This window comes from Asterias rubens, chromosome 2 (assembly GCF_902459465.1).
Source record: "Asterias rubens chromosome 2, eAstRub1.3, whole genome shotgun sequence".
Taxonomy (NCBI): domain Eukaryota; kingdom Metazoa; phylum Echinodermata; class Asteroidea; order Forcipulatida; family Asteriidae; genus Asterias; species Asterias rubens.
The window spans coordinates 17,772,686-17,791,558 of NC_047063.1; the positions used below are offsets into that span (position 1 = coordinate 17,772,686).

The 18,873-nt window shown below is 39.2% G+C and overlaps 2 protein-coding genes across 5 annotated transcripts in view; one reads left to right on the plus strand and one right to left on the minus strand.

The window, feature by feature from the left end:
* Window positions 1–727: 727 nt before the first annotated feature.
* Window positions 728–11,562, minus strand: LOC117307142 (IQ and ubiquitin-like domain-containing protein). The gene is made up of 12 exons (XM_033791812.1): window positions 11,469–11,562; window positions 10,042–10,897; window positions 9,048–9,182; window positions 8,415–8,582; window positions 7,606–7,934; window positions 6,741–6,951; window positions 5,970–6,145; window positions 5,025–5,195; window positions 3,849–4,025; window positions 3,235–3,483; window positions 2,427–2,612; window positions 728–2,078 (listed from the first exon to the last, which is right to left on the minus strand). The coding sequence occupies exons 2-12, from the start codon at window positions 10,850–10,852 to the stop codon at window positions 1,914–1,916; spliced, it is 2,778 nt and encodes a 925-aa protein (XP_033647703.1). The 5' UTR covers window positions 10,853–10,897; window positions 11,469–11,562; the 3' UTR covers window positions 728–1,913.
* A 201-nt stretch (window positions 11,563–11,763) lies between these two features.
* Window positions 11,764–18,873, plus strand: part of LOC117307159 (dynein heavy chain 12, axonemal-like) — a 60,293-nt gene continuing 53,183 nt past the window's right edge. For 2 of the 4 annotated variants that reach the window (XM_033791827.1, XM_033791828.1), the window contains exons 1-8: window positions 11,764–11,883; window positions 13,286–13,576; window positions 14,422–14,448; window positions 15,823–16,012; window positions 16,493–16,568; window positions 17,131–17,323; window positions 17,965–18,126; window positions 18,507–18,852. In XM_033791827.1, the coding sequence (XP_033647718.1) occupies window positions 13,286–13,576; window positions 14,422–14,448; window positions 15,823–16,012; window positions 16,493–16,568; window positions 17,131–17,323; window positions 17,965–18,126; window positions 18,507–18,852 (1,285 nt within the window). In that variant the 5' untranslated portion in view covers window positions 11,764–11,883. Of the gene's footprint in view, window positions 11,884–13,285; window positions 13,577–14,421; window positions 14,449–15,436; window positions 15,511–15,822; window positions 16,013–16,492; window positions 16,569–17,130; window positions 17,324–17,964; window positions 18,127–18,506; window positions 18,853–18,873 lie in introns of those variants that run through there. The other 2 variants (XM_033791829.1, XM_033791830.1) reach the window with 2 other exon arrangements.

The window sequence follows — 18,873 nt, forward strand, 5'->3', positions numbered from 1 at the left end:
TAAAGATGGGAATGATGGTAAACATACTGCAAAATTATTTTTTCTCCCCATTTGATAAGAAACCAACAAACGTATGTTGGAAAGTTGAACCGCCTTTAGAGACCCTGGACACTATTGGTTATTGTCGAAGACCAGTCTTCTCATTTGGTAATCTCAACATATGCATAAAGTGTAACAAACCTGTAAAAATTTGAGCTCAATCGGTCGTCGAAGTTGCGAGATAAGTTGTGTGCTTTCAGATGCTTGATTTCGAGACCTCAAATTCTTCTAAATCTGAGGTGTCAAAATCAAATTCGTGGAAAATTACTTCTTTCTCGAAAACTCAGTACTTCAGAGGGAGCCATTTCTCACAATGTTTTATACTACCAACCTCTCCCAATTACTCGTTACCAAGTAAGGTTTTGTGCTAATAATTATTTTGAGTAATTACCAATAGTGTCCACAGATTTAAGGAAAGTTTTGGAGCTTCAAATTTCTGTGGTGTCTATATGTGAATGCTGCGTTTGGTACCTATGCCACCTCTCTCAATGGGTTCAGCATTCTTGATAAAAACTACTGCAACAGTTTTTTTTTCTATAATAGATGTTAAATTTGCATCGGGATAAAGAATATTAATTTTTTACATTTTTGTTTTACCCATATACACTGATGTGTTAGCACTGTATACTCAGTACTTTCCAGAGTCCTGTGAAAAAAATATTACAGGCATGTTACTCTGGTGGGATTCAAACCCTGGACCCTTGCAATTCTAGAGCAGTGTCTTACCAACTAGACTACCAAGATTGCTTGGTAGCTAGAGGCAGGTTTTCTTCTGTTTTCACAGCAAGTAGACAAGGTATTCAAATGAAACTTTCACAGGTGTTTAAATTATGTTGTTATCTTTATTGATAATGTGACCCATATATCACCATTACATTGGCAAAAAAACAACACGGGTCTTACCTTTTATAGACTTTAACAATATATATTTTCAAGAAATCCCCACCGATGTTTTTAAGATATAGGTAGACATTCAGTTGTAATAAGGTTTTTACACATTGTTTATAAATACAGGAATGTGCTGTGAAATGTGACTTGAGAAATTATTAATAAAAAAAGTTACTTTAAATTTATATACATTGGTCTAAGTTTCCATAATCAGGGAGATTTTCATATTTTTGATTATCAGAACATGGAAATATTTTCGGGGAACTTTCTGCAAAATCAGGATGGCCGCTTTAAGTCAAGTCCTAGAAATGCAAATCCCCTCCACATTTATCAAGTTGGATCACCCACCTTAGCTTTCTACAAATCAAATCAAGGTAATAAAATCAGTAATTAAATTAAAAAAAGATAAATAATAATAACAATTATATCTGGATTTATATAGCTTCACATTACCAAATGTTAAAAAGGCATTTTAAGGAAAGATAATGCTGGCCAATCCTCTACAGGTTTGGCGAGTTATGAGACCCTTTGGAAAGAAAACAGTCTCTGCATTTCAAAAAGAAGGACTTGTGTTTGATTTTCTTGTTTTTACAAGTCTATGGACGGATATGGTTTAAGAAGTTCTATTAACTATGTACAATATCACATCACGCTGACATCTCATTTAATTCAACCTATTGTATAGACCCTATGCACATGGTGTCATTCAAGTAGGGCGCCCTCAGATAGAGATCAAAAGAAGTTGTGCATTGGTGCATCCTATATGCATTTCTAACATGGCGACGTCAATGCATAAGATCAATTGACTCAATTCATATTGCATCATTCCAAAAATCTGGTTGTGCCATTTTGGGAGCCATCAGTGTCCTCTGCGTGTTAAAAATAGTCTTGCGCGCATTTTAGGCAACGGGACTATTTACATGAAATTTGACTTCCAAAATGGCAAGCGTTGCAGACAGTTGTCGCAAGGGATCTATAAGGTATATCTATGCCCTGGTGGGTGCTACAGCTTGGGTGATAATGCCTTTGCCTGGCTTGGGTTGGTTGGCTCTTGTTTTCATATGTTCAGCCATGCCAGGAAGACGAGAGAAGTAGTTCCGTGCCAGGGTGTGCTTGGTGTTGACTTTGTGGCAGAAGACTCGGCCATAACCCTAGATGAAACAAAAGAAGGATTTAATTGAATACTGACCAATCACTGAGTTTTGGGGCAGCATTGGTAATTTTCCTCACAAGTGTCCTCACTTTGTTTGACCCAACATGTCATTGCAGTCACAAGAAAATAAAAAAGAAAAAAATACTCAACACTTGTCAATCTTAAAAAAAAATTGTTTAAACATCATGGGATCAAAACTAACTAATTTTTCAAAAACTGAAAAAGAAAAGAAAAAAAAATGGAACTTTCCAAAAGATTATCCTTAAACTGAGTGAAGTGTAACATCTGTAAACATTTCTTTTTTCAATCTGACCAATATTGTGAACACCCTTAAAAAAAACCTCACCTTTTCCAGCTCTTCAATTTGAACATGGGTCGTTGTCTCATCCTTGGTGAGCAGGATGCAATTCCACGGCGACCATTCCTCGTCTCTATCCCAACGCACTAGCACCAGATCGTACAAGTCGGTCCACGCGCTGAGGGCGCTCTGCGAGCCCCAGATGTTTTCTACCAGGTAGCGTAGATCACCCTCCTGTAATATCAAAAAAGTGTGTATTCAATTGTTACTCCACGATGCTCACATTTACAAACAATAATGATGTTATTTTTTATTTCATCTCAGTACCAATGTGGATACCAAAACAATTTTCATCCTTGATGCAATTATTTCCTTTAAAACGGACACCAGTTGCATTTAAGACATCATGTATAATGGATGCCAGTAGTGTCTGAGGCATCATTTAAAAATGGATGCCAGTGAGGCGTCATGTAAAATGGATGTCAATGGCATTTGAGCTATAATGCAAAAATAGATGCCAGTGGAATTTGAGGCTTCATTCAAAATGGATGCCAGTGGAATTGAGGCATCATGTAAAATTTATGCCAGTGGAATCTGAGGCTTAATTCAAATTGAATGCCAGTGGAATTTGAGGCTTTATTTAAAAAGGATGCCAGTGGATTTTTAAGCTTCATTGAAAATGGATGCCAGTGGCAATTGGGGCTACATTCAATATGGATGCCAGTGGAATTTGCGGCTTCATTCAAAATGGATGCCAGTGGAATTTGAGGCTTCATTCAAAATGGATGCCAGTGGCATTTGAGGCTTCTTTCAAAATACATACCAGTATTTTAGAAGTAAGAGACAAACTACATACCTGCAACAGGAAAGCAATACGTGACCCGTCGTTCATGGCTTCCTCTGACTTGCGCAGTGCCTTGAGCATGTAGCGGTAGTGGCTGTAGTCCTGGCGCGCCCTGGCGTCGTTGTCCAGTTTCTGGCAGTGGCGGCACCGCCCGACCATTCGTGAATTCGACGCCAGCTGGAACTCCGTGGAGGGCAGGTAGCTGTTGCAGCTTGGGCAGAAGTAAATGTTCTTGCGCAGAGTGGAAGGATCTTGTGGAACCTAAAAATCAAAATGTTCAAAATTCAAATCTTGTGCGACAAAACTTTTAAGGATTTTGGATTGACATGATTTGCCCTTAACCTTTTTATTGACTAGCCAGCAGGACCAATAAGCTTGTCATTTTACTAGTCTGTCAGCTTGTTCACTGGTCCATAGTTCAAATGAAACAGGGATGTTTTCCAACACTGCACTAGCCAACCAGACAACCTGGAGTAGAATACTGAATGGTTTTATATCTTTGGCAATAAATCAGTATAACCCTAACCAATTTATAACCCATCCTTTAAAAAAAATAAAAAATAAAAAATGTTGGAGCCTGGTTTTTCTCCAAGAGGAATTTCCAAGCTTTTTGTCAAATGTTTTACCTTGAGCAGTCTAGCCGCCTCTGCATTGAACGTTGGCGTCTTGACGTACTGCAAGAAGAGTGTCGCGATGCGTTTACGCAACCCTTCCAGGTTTGTGTCCTTCACCCCTCTCATCAAGAGATCTGCCTCCCTGTCTATCAGCTCTATTATCTCCTGGGTCAGTTTACAGTCATGCTCCTGAAAAAAATAAAATATTGGAAAATTTCCTTTCATTAAAGACAACTGGACACTATTGGTAATTGTCAAAGACCAGTCTTCTCACTTGGTGTATCTCAATGCATAAAATAACAAACCTGTGTTGAGCTCAGTTGGTTGTCGAAGTTGCGAGATAACTATAAAAGAAAAAAACACTCTTGTCACACGAAGTTGTGTGCTTTCATGTCTAAATCTAATTGTGAGGTCTCAAAATCAAATTCGGGGAAAATTACTTCTTTCTCGAAAACTACGTCACTTCAGAAGGAGCCATTTCTCACAATGTTTAATACTATCAAACTCTACCCATTACTCGTTACCAAGTAAGGTTTTATGCTAATAATAATTTTGAGTAATTACCAATAGTGTCCACTGCCTTTAAAGGTATATTACAGGTTTGGTAGAACCGACAAAATAATCACAGACAGTGTTCATGTGTTGTGTTATCAACCATTATATCAAATAATGAACCTGTGTAAATTCGGGCTTAATCTGTTGTGCAAGTCAGGAGAAAATAGTAAAAAATCGTGCACAAATTTTCAGCATGTAAATACACTGTTCATAATTTTGTTTTCAACAACCAAAATAAAACAGTGCCCTGGTAATGGTGTGCCATGGCCATAGCGTGCCATGGCCAAGTGGTCAACCACAGTGGACTCCAGCAATTCGATCAGTAGAGTCTTGACCTTTTTGTCATTGAGTGAGACATTTTTAAATGTCCCACGAAGAATAATGGTTACAACCATTATTCTTTGTATGGGTAGGATGTATTGCCATTGGTCTTGTGCGTTTGTGTAATGATGGGATTCTCTTGGGACACTGTCGGACTATTCCATTGAGACAAAAGGGACTTTTTCTAATCTTTCCACACTACAATTTGGCACACTATTATATTGTCTCCCCAAATCCTCCCGCCCAGCATATTTCAATGAACATCCATTATAGATCGTACAATTATATTAGTATTAGAGTTGTATTTTTTACCTTGACTGTGTGTTTGAGAGTAAGTAGTACATCCAATCGTTCATCTTGTGTCAAGTACTTCATGTTGAGACTTTTGTAGATATCACGTAGTTCACGCGCCCTGATGGTGTACGCAGTGTCCATTTCGGTGAATTTGCCGTCGAATGCGCGCCACTTCTTAGGGGCAGCAGCCTATGATTACAAAGAAAAATAATAATGTCATGATCAACCATAAAATAAACTTTTTAAATAAAGTGAGTGAGCATTTATTATTATTATTATTCATGGTTTATTTATTAAAACACTGCAATACAGTGGCTAAAAGCCCAAATGTAAAGTTTACCAAATTTAGTTCTAGTAATTCACGGGAAAACAAAAAGTAACTCTCATGCTGAATGTCTTTTTACCCTGCGACAACAATTTTGCTTCTTGTGGCGACTGTTCCATGCTCACCACAAACGACCATCGCCTCAAATTTGTACACACTTTTATATTGAAAGGCACTTTGGAACAATATATAAAGGCTAGGCCGTAGATTTGTTTTTTTGTCAATATAAAAACTGTCACTTTATTTTTACAAGAATGCCAAAACCATCCATATATAGTGAGGTGATAGCGGGCAACAACCGCATCTCTGGCTCTAGCATTCACAAAGAACACCAACCCTCAGAAATCTGAAAAAATGATCCATGCACGAATTATTTCTCAAATTCAAATGTAGTGGAGTGATAACTTATCAAAATCATATTACTGTAGGACAGGAATCTTTTCTCAAAATGGCTTATCCCTATCGACAGCAACAGTGCTTCTCACTTAGTTTTAATGGTCATTATGTTTTGGAGTATTTACCAATCTATGACTGTACATACAAGTGCCTCATAATGCCTGTTGTTTAGCAAATCCAATGACTGTGAATGGCAGTTTTAATTTTGGAGGCTGTAACAAGATTTGGGGCATGTACTCTACCTTATCCAGGAAGCTCTGTATAGCACGCTGTTTGTTGTCAGTGTCTGCCTCCAGTTTGTGGCGACCGATGGATGCGATCAGCTGGGTCTCCTGGTCCAGTAGGTGGCAGAGGGCAGCCTTTCGCTTCGGCCCGCTCAACGCAGCATTGATCTGGTCCAGCTCCTCCTTGCGCCACTCTGTTTGTTGTAAAATTAATCAAGTGGTTTAAAAGTGTAGTTAATGAATGATAGCATATGAGTTTGAACATTTTCGTTCCTTGGTAATTCAACGGGAATTGTGACTTCTGAGCCGAATGTCATAAAGCTGTCAATACTGCTTGACAAATTTCTTTGCTAAGCTAATATTGAGTCGGGCACCAGCCAAATCAATGCAAACTCAATGTAATTTGGGCTGGTAACCTGGTTCTGGTAAGCAATACTATTCTGTGCCTAGCAAATTTTTGTGCGTACAGGCTTTATGAAATTGAGTCCAGGTTAACCATTGAACTGCATACTGATTTTAATTTGAACTGTGAGCCAATCTGTACACATTTCCTAGGATTTGGAATAGAACACTACAGCCAGTCCTCACAGTCCCCAACCCACAGATAAAACAAATTATGGAGGCTTAAAAATAACGTAGGGGGATAAAGGTAATACAGTTCCACTTCAAGGATGGCATCATTCTCCCTGAATAGTGACTAACATTTTCAAGAAAAGAAAGGTCCAAATGTTGTTTCTATTTTTTCCCGCTTTGATTTTCATCTCCTTTTAAGGAAGTTCCTGTACTTACTCTCCAGTGCATGATACAGCAGATCAAAGTCTTCCTTAGTTCGTGGATTCATCCGTTTCTCAAACTCCCTTCGGATGCGATCTTCCTTCTCCTTTACTTTGCGAATGGCTTCTTTTCTCTCCCATTCCAACCGTTGAGCGAGATCTACACGTAGCTTTGCGACCTGACGCTTGGCTTGCCATCGTCGGAAATAAGACTGCAGTATGATGACCTAAAATCAAAATATATGTAGAAGTGGGGTAGCTAGATCAATTGTATCGGTGGGCTCTAAATCAAATTTAGTCTACCAAGGGCGAGGGGGTTCAACAAAATTTTTCATGTTTACATATGGGGCCACCATTGTTGAAGTGCAATCTGGGGGAAATCTTTGCTGGGCAGCATAGTGTATTTTGTTCAGAGTGCTCGGCGAAATGTGTTAGTTCTGGGCAGGCTCTCCCAGCACTGCCCACTGTGGCTACACCACTGATGTATATATATTATAAAAATATTGGATACATACGAGTGCTTTGGTTATAGCGGTTAACACCTGTGGAACAAACGCCCTCTATTAGTTCGACTGTGTTTTAATTTAAGAATCTATAAGCTGAGGGCAGACCTGGAATTAGACAGAGGCCACTGTAACTGTTCCTGGTTGCCCTTATCTTGGCTTTGGTGCCCCTTCAAAAGACTTTTCAAATGGAAGGGCTTTTTGCAAAATGAAAATGGCCTTGCCCTTATAAAGAAGAAATTCCAGAAATAAATTTACTTGAGGAATCTGACTTATGTTTTTCAAACTCAAACACATTATTAACTTAACAATATTTTGATTAAAGACCTTAAACAGCACTGAGCCGACGAGTTTAGGATTTGACGACAATATTCTTACCTTCTTCAATCTGATATCATGATACTCCTCGGCCGTTTGATACTTCCCAGGCACCATCAGTTTATCGGTCATGTTGGACACGTAGCAGCCGATCATCGTCATCTGTGTGGAGGTATCGATCTTGCTCTGTTGTCTGACATTCCTATTCTTGACCGTTTGCGTCTCGCGGCAGTTCTTCTCGATCCCGCTGTCCTTGCGCGACTTTGGTCTGGTCTGAGCCGAGGCGTGGAAGAACTCCGCTCCTGTGTTGCGATGACGATAGCCACCCAGGAATGGTTTGTGTTGCATGGAACGTTCAATCTCCACTACTATGTCCTCCTGAACACCGTCTGTGTGAAATAGAAGGTCACAGAAATGTTTAAAACCCCCTAACAATCATTACAAAATACTTACTTTGACCAAATTTGCTGCCTAACTTTGTGAGTGATTAATTTAAGAATGTTGAACTCGTGAACTGTATATTTGAACTCATCTGTTCATCATTTCAACAAGACAGGGTGCAGCAATTTTAGAAATAACAAAAATACAAAATCAATGACAAGAAAAAAAGATTTGTTGTTGTTGTTGTAAATTTGCGTGTGTATGGGATGGAATTGTTGGTGCAACACGAGTTGGTCCTACACAACTTGCACATCGGTAAAAGGGATCTTGTTTTTTGAAAGGATCTAACATAAACACTTATGAGTTGATTCCATGCAGGGGCATCTGGGGATTTAAAGTTAAATGCCACAACTGGTTCTCTTTTATGCCTCAGAAAAAATATCTTAAAAGTTGCAACCTCGTCAGGGAATGATTATTCTACCACTTACCTCTCTGTACTTTAACAGTAATGACGTCAGGCATGATGTACGATGGCTTAGGCTTAAGGGATTTCAGGGGGTTAGCCACTGGATCAGCTGAGGAGATCTCCATCTGGACTGCACCATTAGGACCAACGCCAAGGTCATGAAGGGTCAAACCATCTTTCACATTTGAACCTGGTGACAAAATGAACGTCCGTTGGTGAACAGTGATGTATGCTACAACAACCTCTAAAAATGCAATTTAATCCACCAAGGCGAGCGGTTCAACGAAATTATTCATGCTAAGATATGGGGCAATCATTGCTGAAGTACATCTGGGAGAAATCTGTGCTGGGCAGCACAGTGCATTTTGCTCAGAGTACTGGGAGAAACTTGTTTGAGAGGGCAAGGCCATTTTCATTTTGCAAAGGGCACTTCTATAAAAAAAATCTTAAAATATATGGGAAACCTTTTGAAGGGGCAACAAGGCCAAGGCCAAGCCCAAGGGGCAACATATGCTATTGCCTAGTGCACAAAGCTGTTTAATTCAAGAGCTGCTACAGCATTAAGTCTTACTAGATACAACAAAATCAACTGTTGGATCTTGAATGATTTGAAAATGCTGGAGGTTTTTTATTTTCTCCTAGTGTAAATTCTTACCATCATACATGAAGACGAGCTGATCGGACGGCATTCTCAACTCTGTAGCAAAGTGAGCTCGAAGCTGGTGCATGGTTTGACTTAGAGCGCACGCCATCGTTGTCACCTGGCCACTCGGCATCAAAACAAATTTCACTGCAAAAACAAAAGAATTTGGAGCGATTTTTAAAAAGTGTGTGTATAACATGGGTAAGTGTGAAAATAGAAAAGTTCACAGATTCAACTTACATGGCATAAAGACGGAAATGTTTGGAAACTTCCATTGAAATAGTTTTGCTTGAAAAACAATAATTTTTGATAAATGAGTAAAACAATTAGTTTTGATCTCGCAAGACAAAAATTCAATGCTTAAAACAGTGAAAACATTTAATTTGTACGCACTTTTTTCTTGTGAACCCAATGTTCACATCAAGTGTGGATACTGGGGTTGGTATTACTATAGTGATTTGTATTAATGACATCACACTTAACTAAGCAACTGTGATCGATTTGCAGTTAAAACTAATCTTAGCTCTTTGTGAAATCAGCCCCAGGTCTTTGACATCCACCAATGTGACACATGTAAAACATTGAATCTTCTTAAATTAAAGGAACACATTGCCTTGGATCGGAAGAGTTGGTCTTTGAAAAGCGTTTGTAACCGTTTGTTTTAAAATGCATATGGTTAAAAAGATGTTTTAGAAGTAGAATACAATGATCCATACAAATTTGCCTCGAAAGTTTGTGGTTTTCCTTTAACTCCGCAAACTAACATGGTCGGCCATTTATGGGAGTCAAAAATTTGACTCCCATAAATGGCCGATTGTGTGTTTCGACGAGGTAAAAAGAGAAAAACCATGCAATTTCGAGGAATACTTGTGTGGATCATTATATTGTACTTTTAAAACATCTTCCTAATCATATGCATTTTATAACAAACGTTACAAATGCTTTTCAAAGACCAACTCCACTGATCCAAGGCAACGTGTTCCTTTAAATAGAGATTTATTTTTACCTGTAGCGGTTGCGTTCAGAGGATCCGGCACCGGTGAAGCAGCATGAGGATCAACCTCATGTTGCTCATCAGTCTGATCCGTTTCCATGCCAACCGTCTCCTTCTCAACAGGTGATGCTCTCTTCTCTATATCTTCCTCCCCCTCTTGTGTCGATACCTCAGCAGTCTCTGTTTCTTGAGGAGAATCTTCAACATCTTGGTCAGTCTTTGGTTGTTCCTCCTCGGTTGTTTTACTTTCCTCAACAGCAGAGTCGACGGCGACATCGTCAGTCGCTTCTTCCGTCTTCTCCCCGTCTGTTACTTCAGCCTCTTGGGTCGCTCCCGGGGTCTCTGGCGCGGAAACCTCATCAGTTTGTGGTGCTTCCTCAGTCGGTACTCCATCCTCTTTTGTTTCTTTGGGAGTTTGTTCCTGTGCAACCTCCCCATCGACAGGTTCGTCTGTTCCTCTGTCTGTTTCAGCTGCAGCTTCTGTTTGTGGAGTGGCCTCTTCGTCAGGTTGGGGGGCAGAATCTACAGCAGCTTCAGGTGCAACCTCTCCCTCAGCTGGAGGCGTAACTTCTCCCTCCCCTGGAGGCGCAGCCTCACTCTCAGCTGGAGGCGCAGCCTCACTCTCAGCTTGAGGTGCTACCTCTGCCTCAACTGGAGGTGCACCCTCTCCTTCTGCGACAGGCGTCGGGTTCCCTTCTGTTTCCTCAGCATTGACGGAGCTTTCTGCATGTTCTTCAACTGTTATCTCACTTGGTTCATCAGTCTGCATCTCCTTGTCCACTTCCATCAATTCAGTTGGAGCTTTACTCTCCTCGTCAGCCATGACTGTTGTGTCGTGTCGTTTATTCCTCAGTCACTAATTGGAAATCTGAAAATATTATTTAAAGAAAATATAAAAGGACAGATTGTAGATGGAGTGCAGTTTAAATCATTTCTTGTGTTTCCTGTTTCCAACTCAACTGAAGTGCCATCCAACAGGTTCAAGTTTATACTGACAGATTTTAATGATTTTACACAATTATGAAAATAGTGCATGTGGTATTGTGCACCGTGTTTGTAAGCACATAATTCCAAACTAAAACTGGACTAAAAATCACTACGCACACTAAGGCTAAGCAGGGCCATATATATGGCCCATGAAATTGGACCACTGATATAGTGGCTGAATCCAAGCTGAACCTTAAGGGATTTTGTACCTGCCGTAAAAAAAGTAAAGTAACGGCAATCAAAGCAATGAACAGTAAAGAAACAGAACTTCGAATCAACAATGAATGATTTTTCGTTTTTGACAAACGACGATGCATTCTTCGTACACTGCACTGCTGGCCTGTCGCTCTGATGGATCAACTATCTCTAAAAATTATTCCACAAGCTTGAACGTTTATCGGGTATTTTATCGTCTTAAATTGTCCTAAATTGTTAATATTTACCATACGTACCTTGTTAAATGGTAACATTCATTCACATAATTCAAACGTTTCTATCTCATGTTCAATGTTTAAACTTCGATCTTCAGATCTTCGTGTACAAACCGGTGCGGTGTACACAAAACAAGATGTGTGCGATCAAATCTGTTTGGTGACGTCAGGTTGCTTAGCGCTCGCTGTGATGACCCTTGACCCAACAATCTACTGCTGTCTCCGAAACCTTCCGAGTCAAACTTGCAATCTTTCGGCAACTTTCGGACTTCACCCTGACGACGAGATAAATGATTGAAACTAGAGACAATAATTCTAACGTTAAAAATTGTAATACAAAAATCTAGTTTTTACCATTAAAGTTTGCGTCATGAATTGAATTGAAGATAGCTGAAAGGACTGGAATAGTCAGTGTACATTTTTGCACTGTTAAAACGTAAGTTGTACCACCTCACCATCTCGTAAACTGAAATTTACAACGAGCTCAACGCGAACTGGAAAACCGTGGGACTGTGGAAGTCGCCATATTGTTTTTGGATTTGTTTTCATTTCGCATAAACACAGTTTCACTACTCATTTACGGTTTTCAAGAGCTGAAGCGCATTGTTGTTTACGTTAAGAATATATAAGAAAATAATCTATGTCAAGTTGAATCTGAAGGCCATTGAAAAACGTTTGTTAATATTATAGGGGCCTAAATAGTTTCTAATAAATAAAACTTAAAGAAATTAAGTTTTTGTTTTTAAATTTAAGTTTCGTTTGACTTTTGATTGAGCAGTTTGTGTAATATTTTCTTTTCTTTAAATTTAAGAATTTCATCAATTAGTTATTTTATTTAAAACCATATTTAACTAGAGCGGTCCATCTATCCAGCATCACAGAACATTTTGCGCTTCACATAAAATAATAAAACAATTCACCCCCCAAAAATACTATTTTTTTAAATAAATAACAAACCTTTTGAGAAAGTGATAAATAAAAAAGGAAATAAGTTATGAAAATGGACAATAACATAGGACAAATGAAGGAAATAATAACACACTTTCAGCCAACCATTCAACAAATGCAAGATTCTTACTATGTAAAGTTGTTCAAGAAAAGCAAGGAAAACTGCATTCCTTTTTCAATTCCAGGGATAAATATTTAAATTTAGTAATTAAAGAAACTTTTAAAATATATTTTGTATAGCAAGCTTGTTAAAAAATAAAACAAAAATAATCTTTAAAGGTACTTGACACTATTGGTAATTGTCCAAGACCAGTCTTCTCACTTGGTGTATCTCAAGATATGCATAAAATAACAAACCTGTGAAAATTTGAACTCAATTGGTCGTCTAAGTTGCGAGATAATAATGAAAGAAAACACGTGCCCTTGTCACACGAAGTTGTGTGCTTTCGGATGCTTGATTTCGATGCCTCAGAATCTAAATCTGAGGTCTCAAAATCAAGTTTGTGGAAAATTACTTCTTTCTCGAAAACTATGTTACTTTAGAAGGAGCCGTTTCTCACAATGTTTTATACTATCAACAGCTCTCCATTACTCGTTACCAAGTAAATTTTTATGCTAAAAATTAGTTTGAGTAATTACCAATAGTGTCCAGTGCCTTCAAAAATGAGCCAAACATTAGGCCTATACAAGTATTTTAAAATAAATATATTTGCACGTACAGGACAATGGACAGAGGCACATATGCAAACTTATAAAATTGATTTTTTTCTCTTGGATTAAATTAAATTGTTTTTGACATTGTGTTCTGCTTGATGCCGTAGTAATGTGTTCTAGTCTTTACTTGTGTCAAGAATGTTAAATTCTTCTCTTTAATTTTGTTGTCGTTGTAGATGGCTGCCCATGTAAATGGTAAGGGTGGGCCGAGGGGAACCCGTAATGGGCCCCCTCGCTTGGTCAATGGGATTCCCCGCCTTCCCCCGATCAACACTCCAGCAAGTGTCATCTCCTCAAACAACAGAGACTACAGCAAGAGCAAACTAATGACACATAGAAGAGCCAAAGAAATGCAAGGCTTGCTGACGGATATTCTGTATAAGAATGCGAAAGAGGTGGAGCTAGATATCGGAGACAGTAACAGGAAAAGGCCGCCAACTGCACAGAATCCACACTACCCTAAATCTGTAAGTATTTTGAGACAGTGATGTGAATCAGGTATTTGTTTCATTCGATTTGTTTTTGTGTTTATTTTTACCTCTTGTTTTAGGAAAACCTCGTTTTCTCCACCACGTTTTAACTTTGTTCTGGGTAAATAATATTAATTTTTTGGGCATGATTGGCAAATGGCGTTTCTACAAAATAAGCATGCTCTTCCCTAGATTTATTATTTAGTTTCACTGTAAATTTTAAAATTAATCATTTAGGTTGTAATACAAATTAAAATTGTGTTAATGAATTGCTATTGGTGTTATCATTTTCAAGATTCATTTTATTTAGAAAGTAGAATTTAATTAAATATTTTATTTCATAATGAAATATAGTTTTCGTTCAAGCTGTTCCAAGTTTATTTGAGAAGGTGTTTTCTGTGTTTGTTGTCGCTTTTCAAATCAATCTAGTTGGCAAGTTGAATTAATTTGATCATGCTCTAGTTGGCAAGTTGAATTAATTTGATCATGCTCTAGTTGGCAAGTTGAATTAATTTGATCATGCTCTAGTTGGCAAGTTGAATTAATTTGATCATGTTTATAGTTTTGTTGTTGTTGCCATTGTGGTTGCTTAGTTGTTAACGCAATTTTTATGTTTTGTTTCCTTTTCTCTTTACCCGCCTCATTTTTTAATAACAAATCCATAAACTCAATTCTCTACCGCAATACTCTACAAATTCTGACGTCCCCTTCTATCCCATTATTAACACTTCACCTGATTCCAAACTTCTATCTCTTGCAACTTTCACAAATTCCTTTGAGCCTCCCCCTTGAACCCTTGGTTCACCTCCGCCCATTCCCCCATATCATACATTAATATACAGATGATGAGCAAGGATCGCATGCAGAGGGTAAGTCTAGATCCCTGTCTCTTCACAGTGTGAGGTACACACGTACCTACTTAAAGCACCATTTCACTTGACAAGAAAACACATTTCCCCCGACAAACATGATATTTTCACAAGTTTGAGTCCAAACACTTGTGGTGCTAATTGCAATTGTTCACAATTTCTTACACTTGTCTCACTGTTATACAACAATTATTTCTTTCAAACTCATAGAGTAATTCATTTTCTGTTGAAAGGAAGGAAACTGTTAGTCAAACACACACACAAAATTTCTGGTGTATACACTTTTGTCACCTCAACTCTTTTTTTTCAGCACGTAAGTTGCTAAACTAAAGGAGTTAGTAAGTCAATAGTGTTAACAACTTACACAGTCTGAGAACACTAGACGCACGTCCACATTTTGTTGCAAATTACCCAACTGATTTTACTGAAATATTTATTTGGTTAAGTTCTGCTGAACTAACTTACTTTCATTTGCCACCAATGGACCACAAACGGTGCCGACAAGTTTGATTTTTGATTGCTGTGAAACACGTTAATTTGTCTGCCTTTTTTTTGTCCTGAGTTAACCATTCACTTTATTACTGCAGGTGACCTCAATCCTCCAATATCCTCCTCTTTTATTTCACTACACACCAAATTGTTTGGACAATGGACATAGGAAAAAATAAGAATGCCCGACCTAGAGAAAAGCAATTGTCATTTGGACCTACAGCCATCAATCAACACAAATCCTTCATTTTGGCAAAGATGATATATATTGGCAGATTTGGGAGACTATAGACGATGTGACACATGTTTACATTCAAACCGCCCTCTGTTGAAAACACACTGTATACGTCACGTTTCGCCGAGCAAAAAAATGCGTAGTCATGGTAAGATTGCATACACTTTCTAGCTGGCTGCTAAAACACAAAGGTTTTGCCCGGCGGTATGCGCGCGAATCATGTTATGGTTTTCGAGTGACGTCAGAGGTCACATCGTCTATAGGCTATGGGTCAATAGTTGATCACCAAGTCCCAGGCCTTGAACTTGTCTCTCGGAGGGCACAGCAATTTTCCACCGGTAAGGGGCACTTCTTTGAGGAAAATGTCAGTTTGTATTGGAACTTTGCAAAGGGCACCACAGCAAAAGCACAGGGCACATGGAAGTTGTTATGACTGAGTGCAGTGGGTTATTTGAAGGCCTGATCCAAATTAGGGGTGTGATTTTTTATGGCTGTAAACCAATAACTGACACAGTCTTTGGCCAGTGATTAACCAATGCACAATTCAACCCAAAAAGTTTATTGGATACAAACACAAAAAACGCACACTCAAACACCTGCTAATTTTGTGAATATTTAATAATATTATTCACCTCAAATCAACCCAACAGCAAAACTACCTCTTCATGAAGCAGTGTGTTGAGAACAGCCCAGTGACGTCGATGGAGTCAGAGTGGTTTCAAAACATACTTGGTCTGATACCGGACCATCTGACACAGAACGCCAACATGCAGGTGTTCATCGAGGAGCTCTTCAAGGAGGTCAAGGTGGAGTGGACCAACAGTATGAAGAAGTCCATGGGTAAGTTATATTCCCTATTTTTTTTTTCTTAACCATCCCGGACGACCTGGCCTTCACTCTGGTTCAGACAAGGTTCGGCCAGCAATGCATTATTTTATTTTTGGACGGCCTGAATACCTGTTGAATGCCCTAAAGACGCCTTGTTTACTTGGCCAAGTAAATTTTGTGTGCTCTATAATACAAAAAAATTACATCTGAAAGTGTTGTGACTATACACTAATATGGCTGGTCGGCACTAATTAGTTCTTAAAAAAATCACTGCTGAAAATTTGGACACCCTGTTTTTCCATCCAGTCAAATTTGGACACCCTATTTTGAAGATTATAGCTAGTATACTGATTTAGAAAGTATAGTCCTGGCAGTCTTAAAGGTGCTGCTGACGATTGTGCGGTCGCAAGTCCAGCTTTAGTAGATTTTTTGTTCAACCCAAAATTATATATGTGTTGTAATAAATTTGATTCTTTTAATTGTTTTTCCTAGTTCAACATGTTCTAGTCAAACCGGACATCAAGGGGTTAGAAAATGTGAACATTGGAGAGCTCCCTGAAGAACCACAGTAAGTGTTTATGTACCCTTTCCCTTTTTTGTGCGTCAATACAAATTTGTACATTGCTATTTTTTATTGAGAGTAACAATGGCCAGTGGGTTGACCGATTGTTTTGAATGCATTCAACTTCCAATGTTGAGAATGGTGACATAATTGTATGCAGAACTGTTTGTGTGCTGTGTAGATGCACTCACCATATGGTTGTGTATTGGAGGCTGGTATAAGTGATTATTTAGGGAATAATAGAACATCAATAGCAGGTTCTCACCATTTTGTTTGCAAAAGTGTGCGTGACTTTGTGCTGTGTATGCTTTCACCAAATAAAATCATACTGCAGGCTAGCATAGGCCCTTTTCGAAACCACTGTTTCGGCTTTTGATTTGGCTTGAGACTCCGTCCTCTCGTCTGAATCCCTGAGCGCGTACGCAAAGCACGCACAATATTTTCAAAACAACCACATGCCAAGCTAGCCTGAGCCAAATCCGAAGCTGAAGCCGTGGTTTCAAAAATGGCCATAGTTTTATGACCTAGCGAATGAAGTATTTAAATGTAAGTTTCCGTTCTCTTGTAGGGGGTTAGATTACTCCAGACCATGGCATAACAGCTACGTTGAATCACGCGACATCATGATAAGAGCTCTACATATCACCCATCCGTCCATGCAAACTGTGCTTCGGCTCTGTCAGAACAGTCTAGGTCGCATGGTCCTAGTTGACCTTAGCGGTCAAAGGTCGCAGGGACCCGTGGAGTGTGAACATCTTAAGGTAATTTCTTTTTTTGTGCAAAGTTGTGGTCACTCCGCAACTGACCTTTATCAAACCTTTCGTTCGTGTAGTTTTGTTCTTCAATCAGTCTTGTGAGTTGATCTGGGAATGTTTACCAACCCCCCCCCCCCCCCCCCATCTAAAAACTGACGCTTCTTTGTCATCATCTCCACATGATGTGGTGTGTCGTGGCGGAGCGGTCTATTGCATCAAACTCAAGTTCTGATGGTTGGATCATCAGAGTGTGGGTTCAACTCCCGGTCATGACACTTTTGTCCTTGACCAAGGCACTCAACCATAATCGTTTATCTTAGCCCATAAATGGGAATCTGTGAGGGCTGAGACAGTATTTTATTGGACTAACCCATTAGCGCTAATTTAAGCAGCTTGGGGTTGTATGCTCCACAATGAGCTGAGCAAATAAGAGGAATTGTCTGAAAATGTGCCTGATAAACAGGGATAATAGTATATTGATCTAGCTACTAGGTTATGTGTGCTACAGGCCTATAAGAGCAAATTATTACTTGGATATATTCAGGCCTCTAACCACATCGCTAACCGCTTGTGAGGAGGTGCCTTGACTTCATTTTTAATTCCAGGAAGATAAAATAATAATTTGATTTTTCTTGATTTCCAAACAGAATAATGTCATCTTGGAGTGTGAGAAGATGGAGGAGAAACAGATGCACAGTTGGTGGCCAGAGGTCCTCAACGTCTTCGTGGACAGGAAGAACTTTGCAGATGTCCTTCCTGAGCAGCTGGAATCTTTTTACAACTGCACCTCTACACTTGTATCAAATCAGGTACCAATGAGAAGTTTGCAGAATTGTTTTTGCGTTTAGATTATGTTTTCCAAAATTTAGTATGAATAGTTAAGATTTGAATGTAAAAGTTTATAGTCGGTTGGGCAATGGTCGCGCGATTGAAATCTTGACACAGCAATCATAAAAAGCACAGTTTATAGGCAAGATTTTCTTCGCACAACCATCGCGCGACTGGCTATAAACCGGCCTTTACACACATCTAATACATGGCTCTGCTAGGGTTAATAAAACTCATTCACCTAAAGTAACAACAAGCTTCAAAGTTGTTGCACTAAGCAGCCTTCTGTAATTGTCTTATTTGTAGTTTTGTTGTTGTCGATACAAATAATATAACACTTTGACGTTTTTTCATGGAACAGCTGAAAGACCTCATAGTCCGCTCTATCGATTCCTGGGTCAGCCTCTTCAACCCCGACGACAAGTCCCACCTCCCGATCTTCAAGATGGAGCTGACCTACGACAACGACAAGATGGAATTCTACCCCTACTACTCGGACCTTGAGGAATGCCTCCTCTTTATCGTGACCCAACTCACCAAGACGATGCAGAATGTCCCCACGGTGCAGTCCTGGCTGTCCGGGACTAACGATCTGAACAGCATCGACGTGGCCATCGCTGATCATATTATTGACGGGGCTAAGAAGGAACTCAAAGAGGCTTGCAAGCTGAACTTTGAGGGACCCACTCAGCATCTTCAATCCTACAGTGAGTAAATATTTCTTTGTT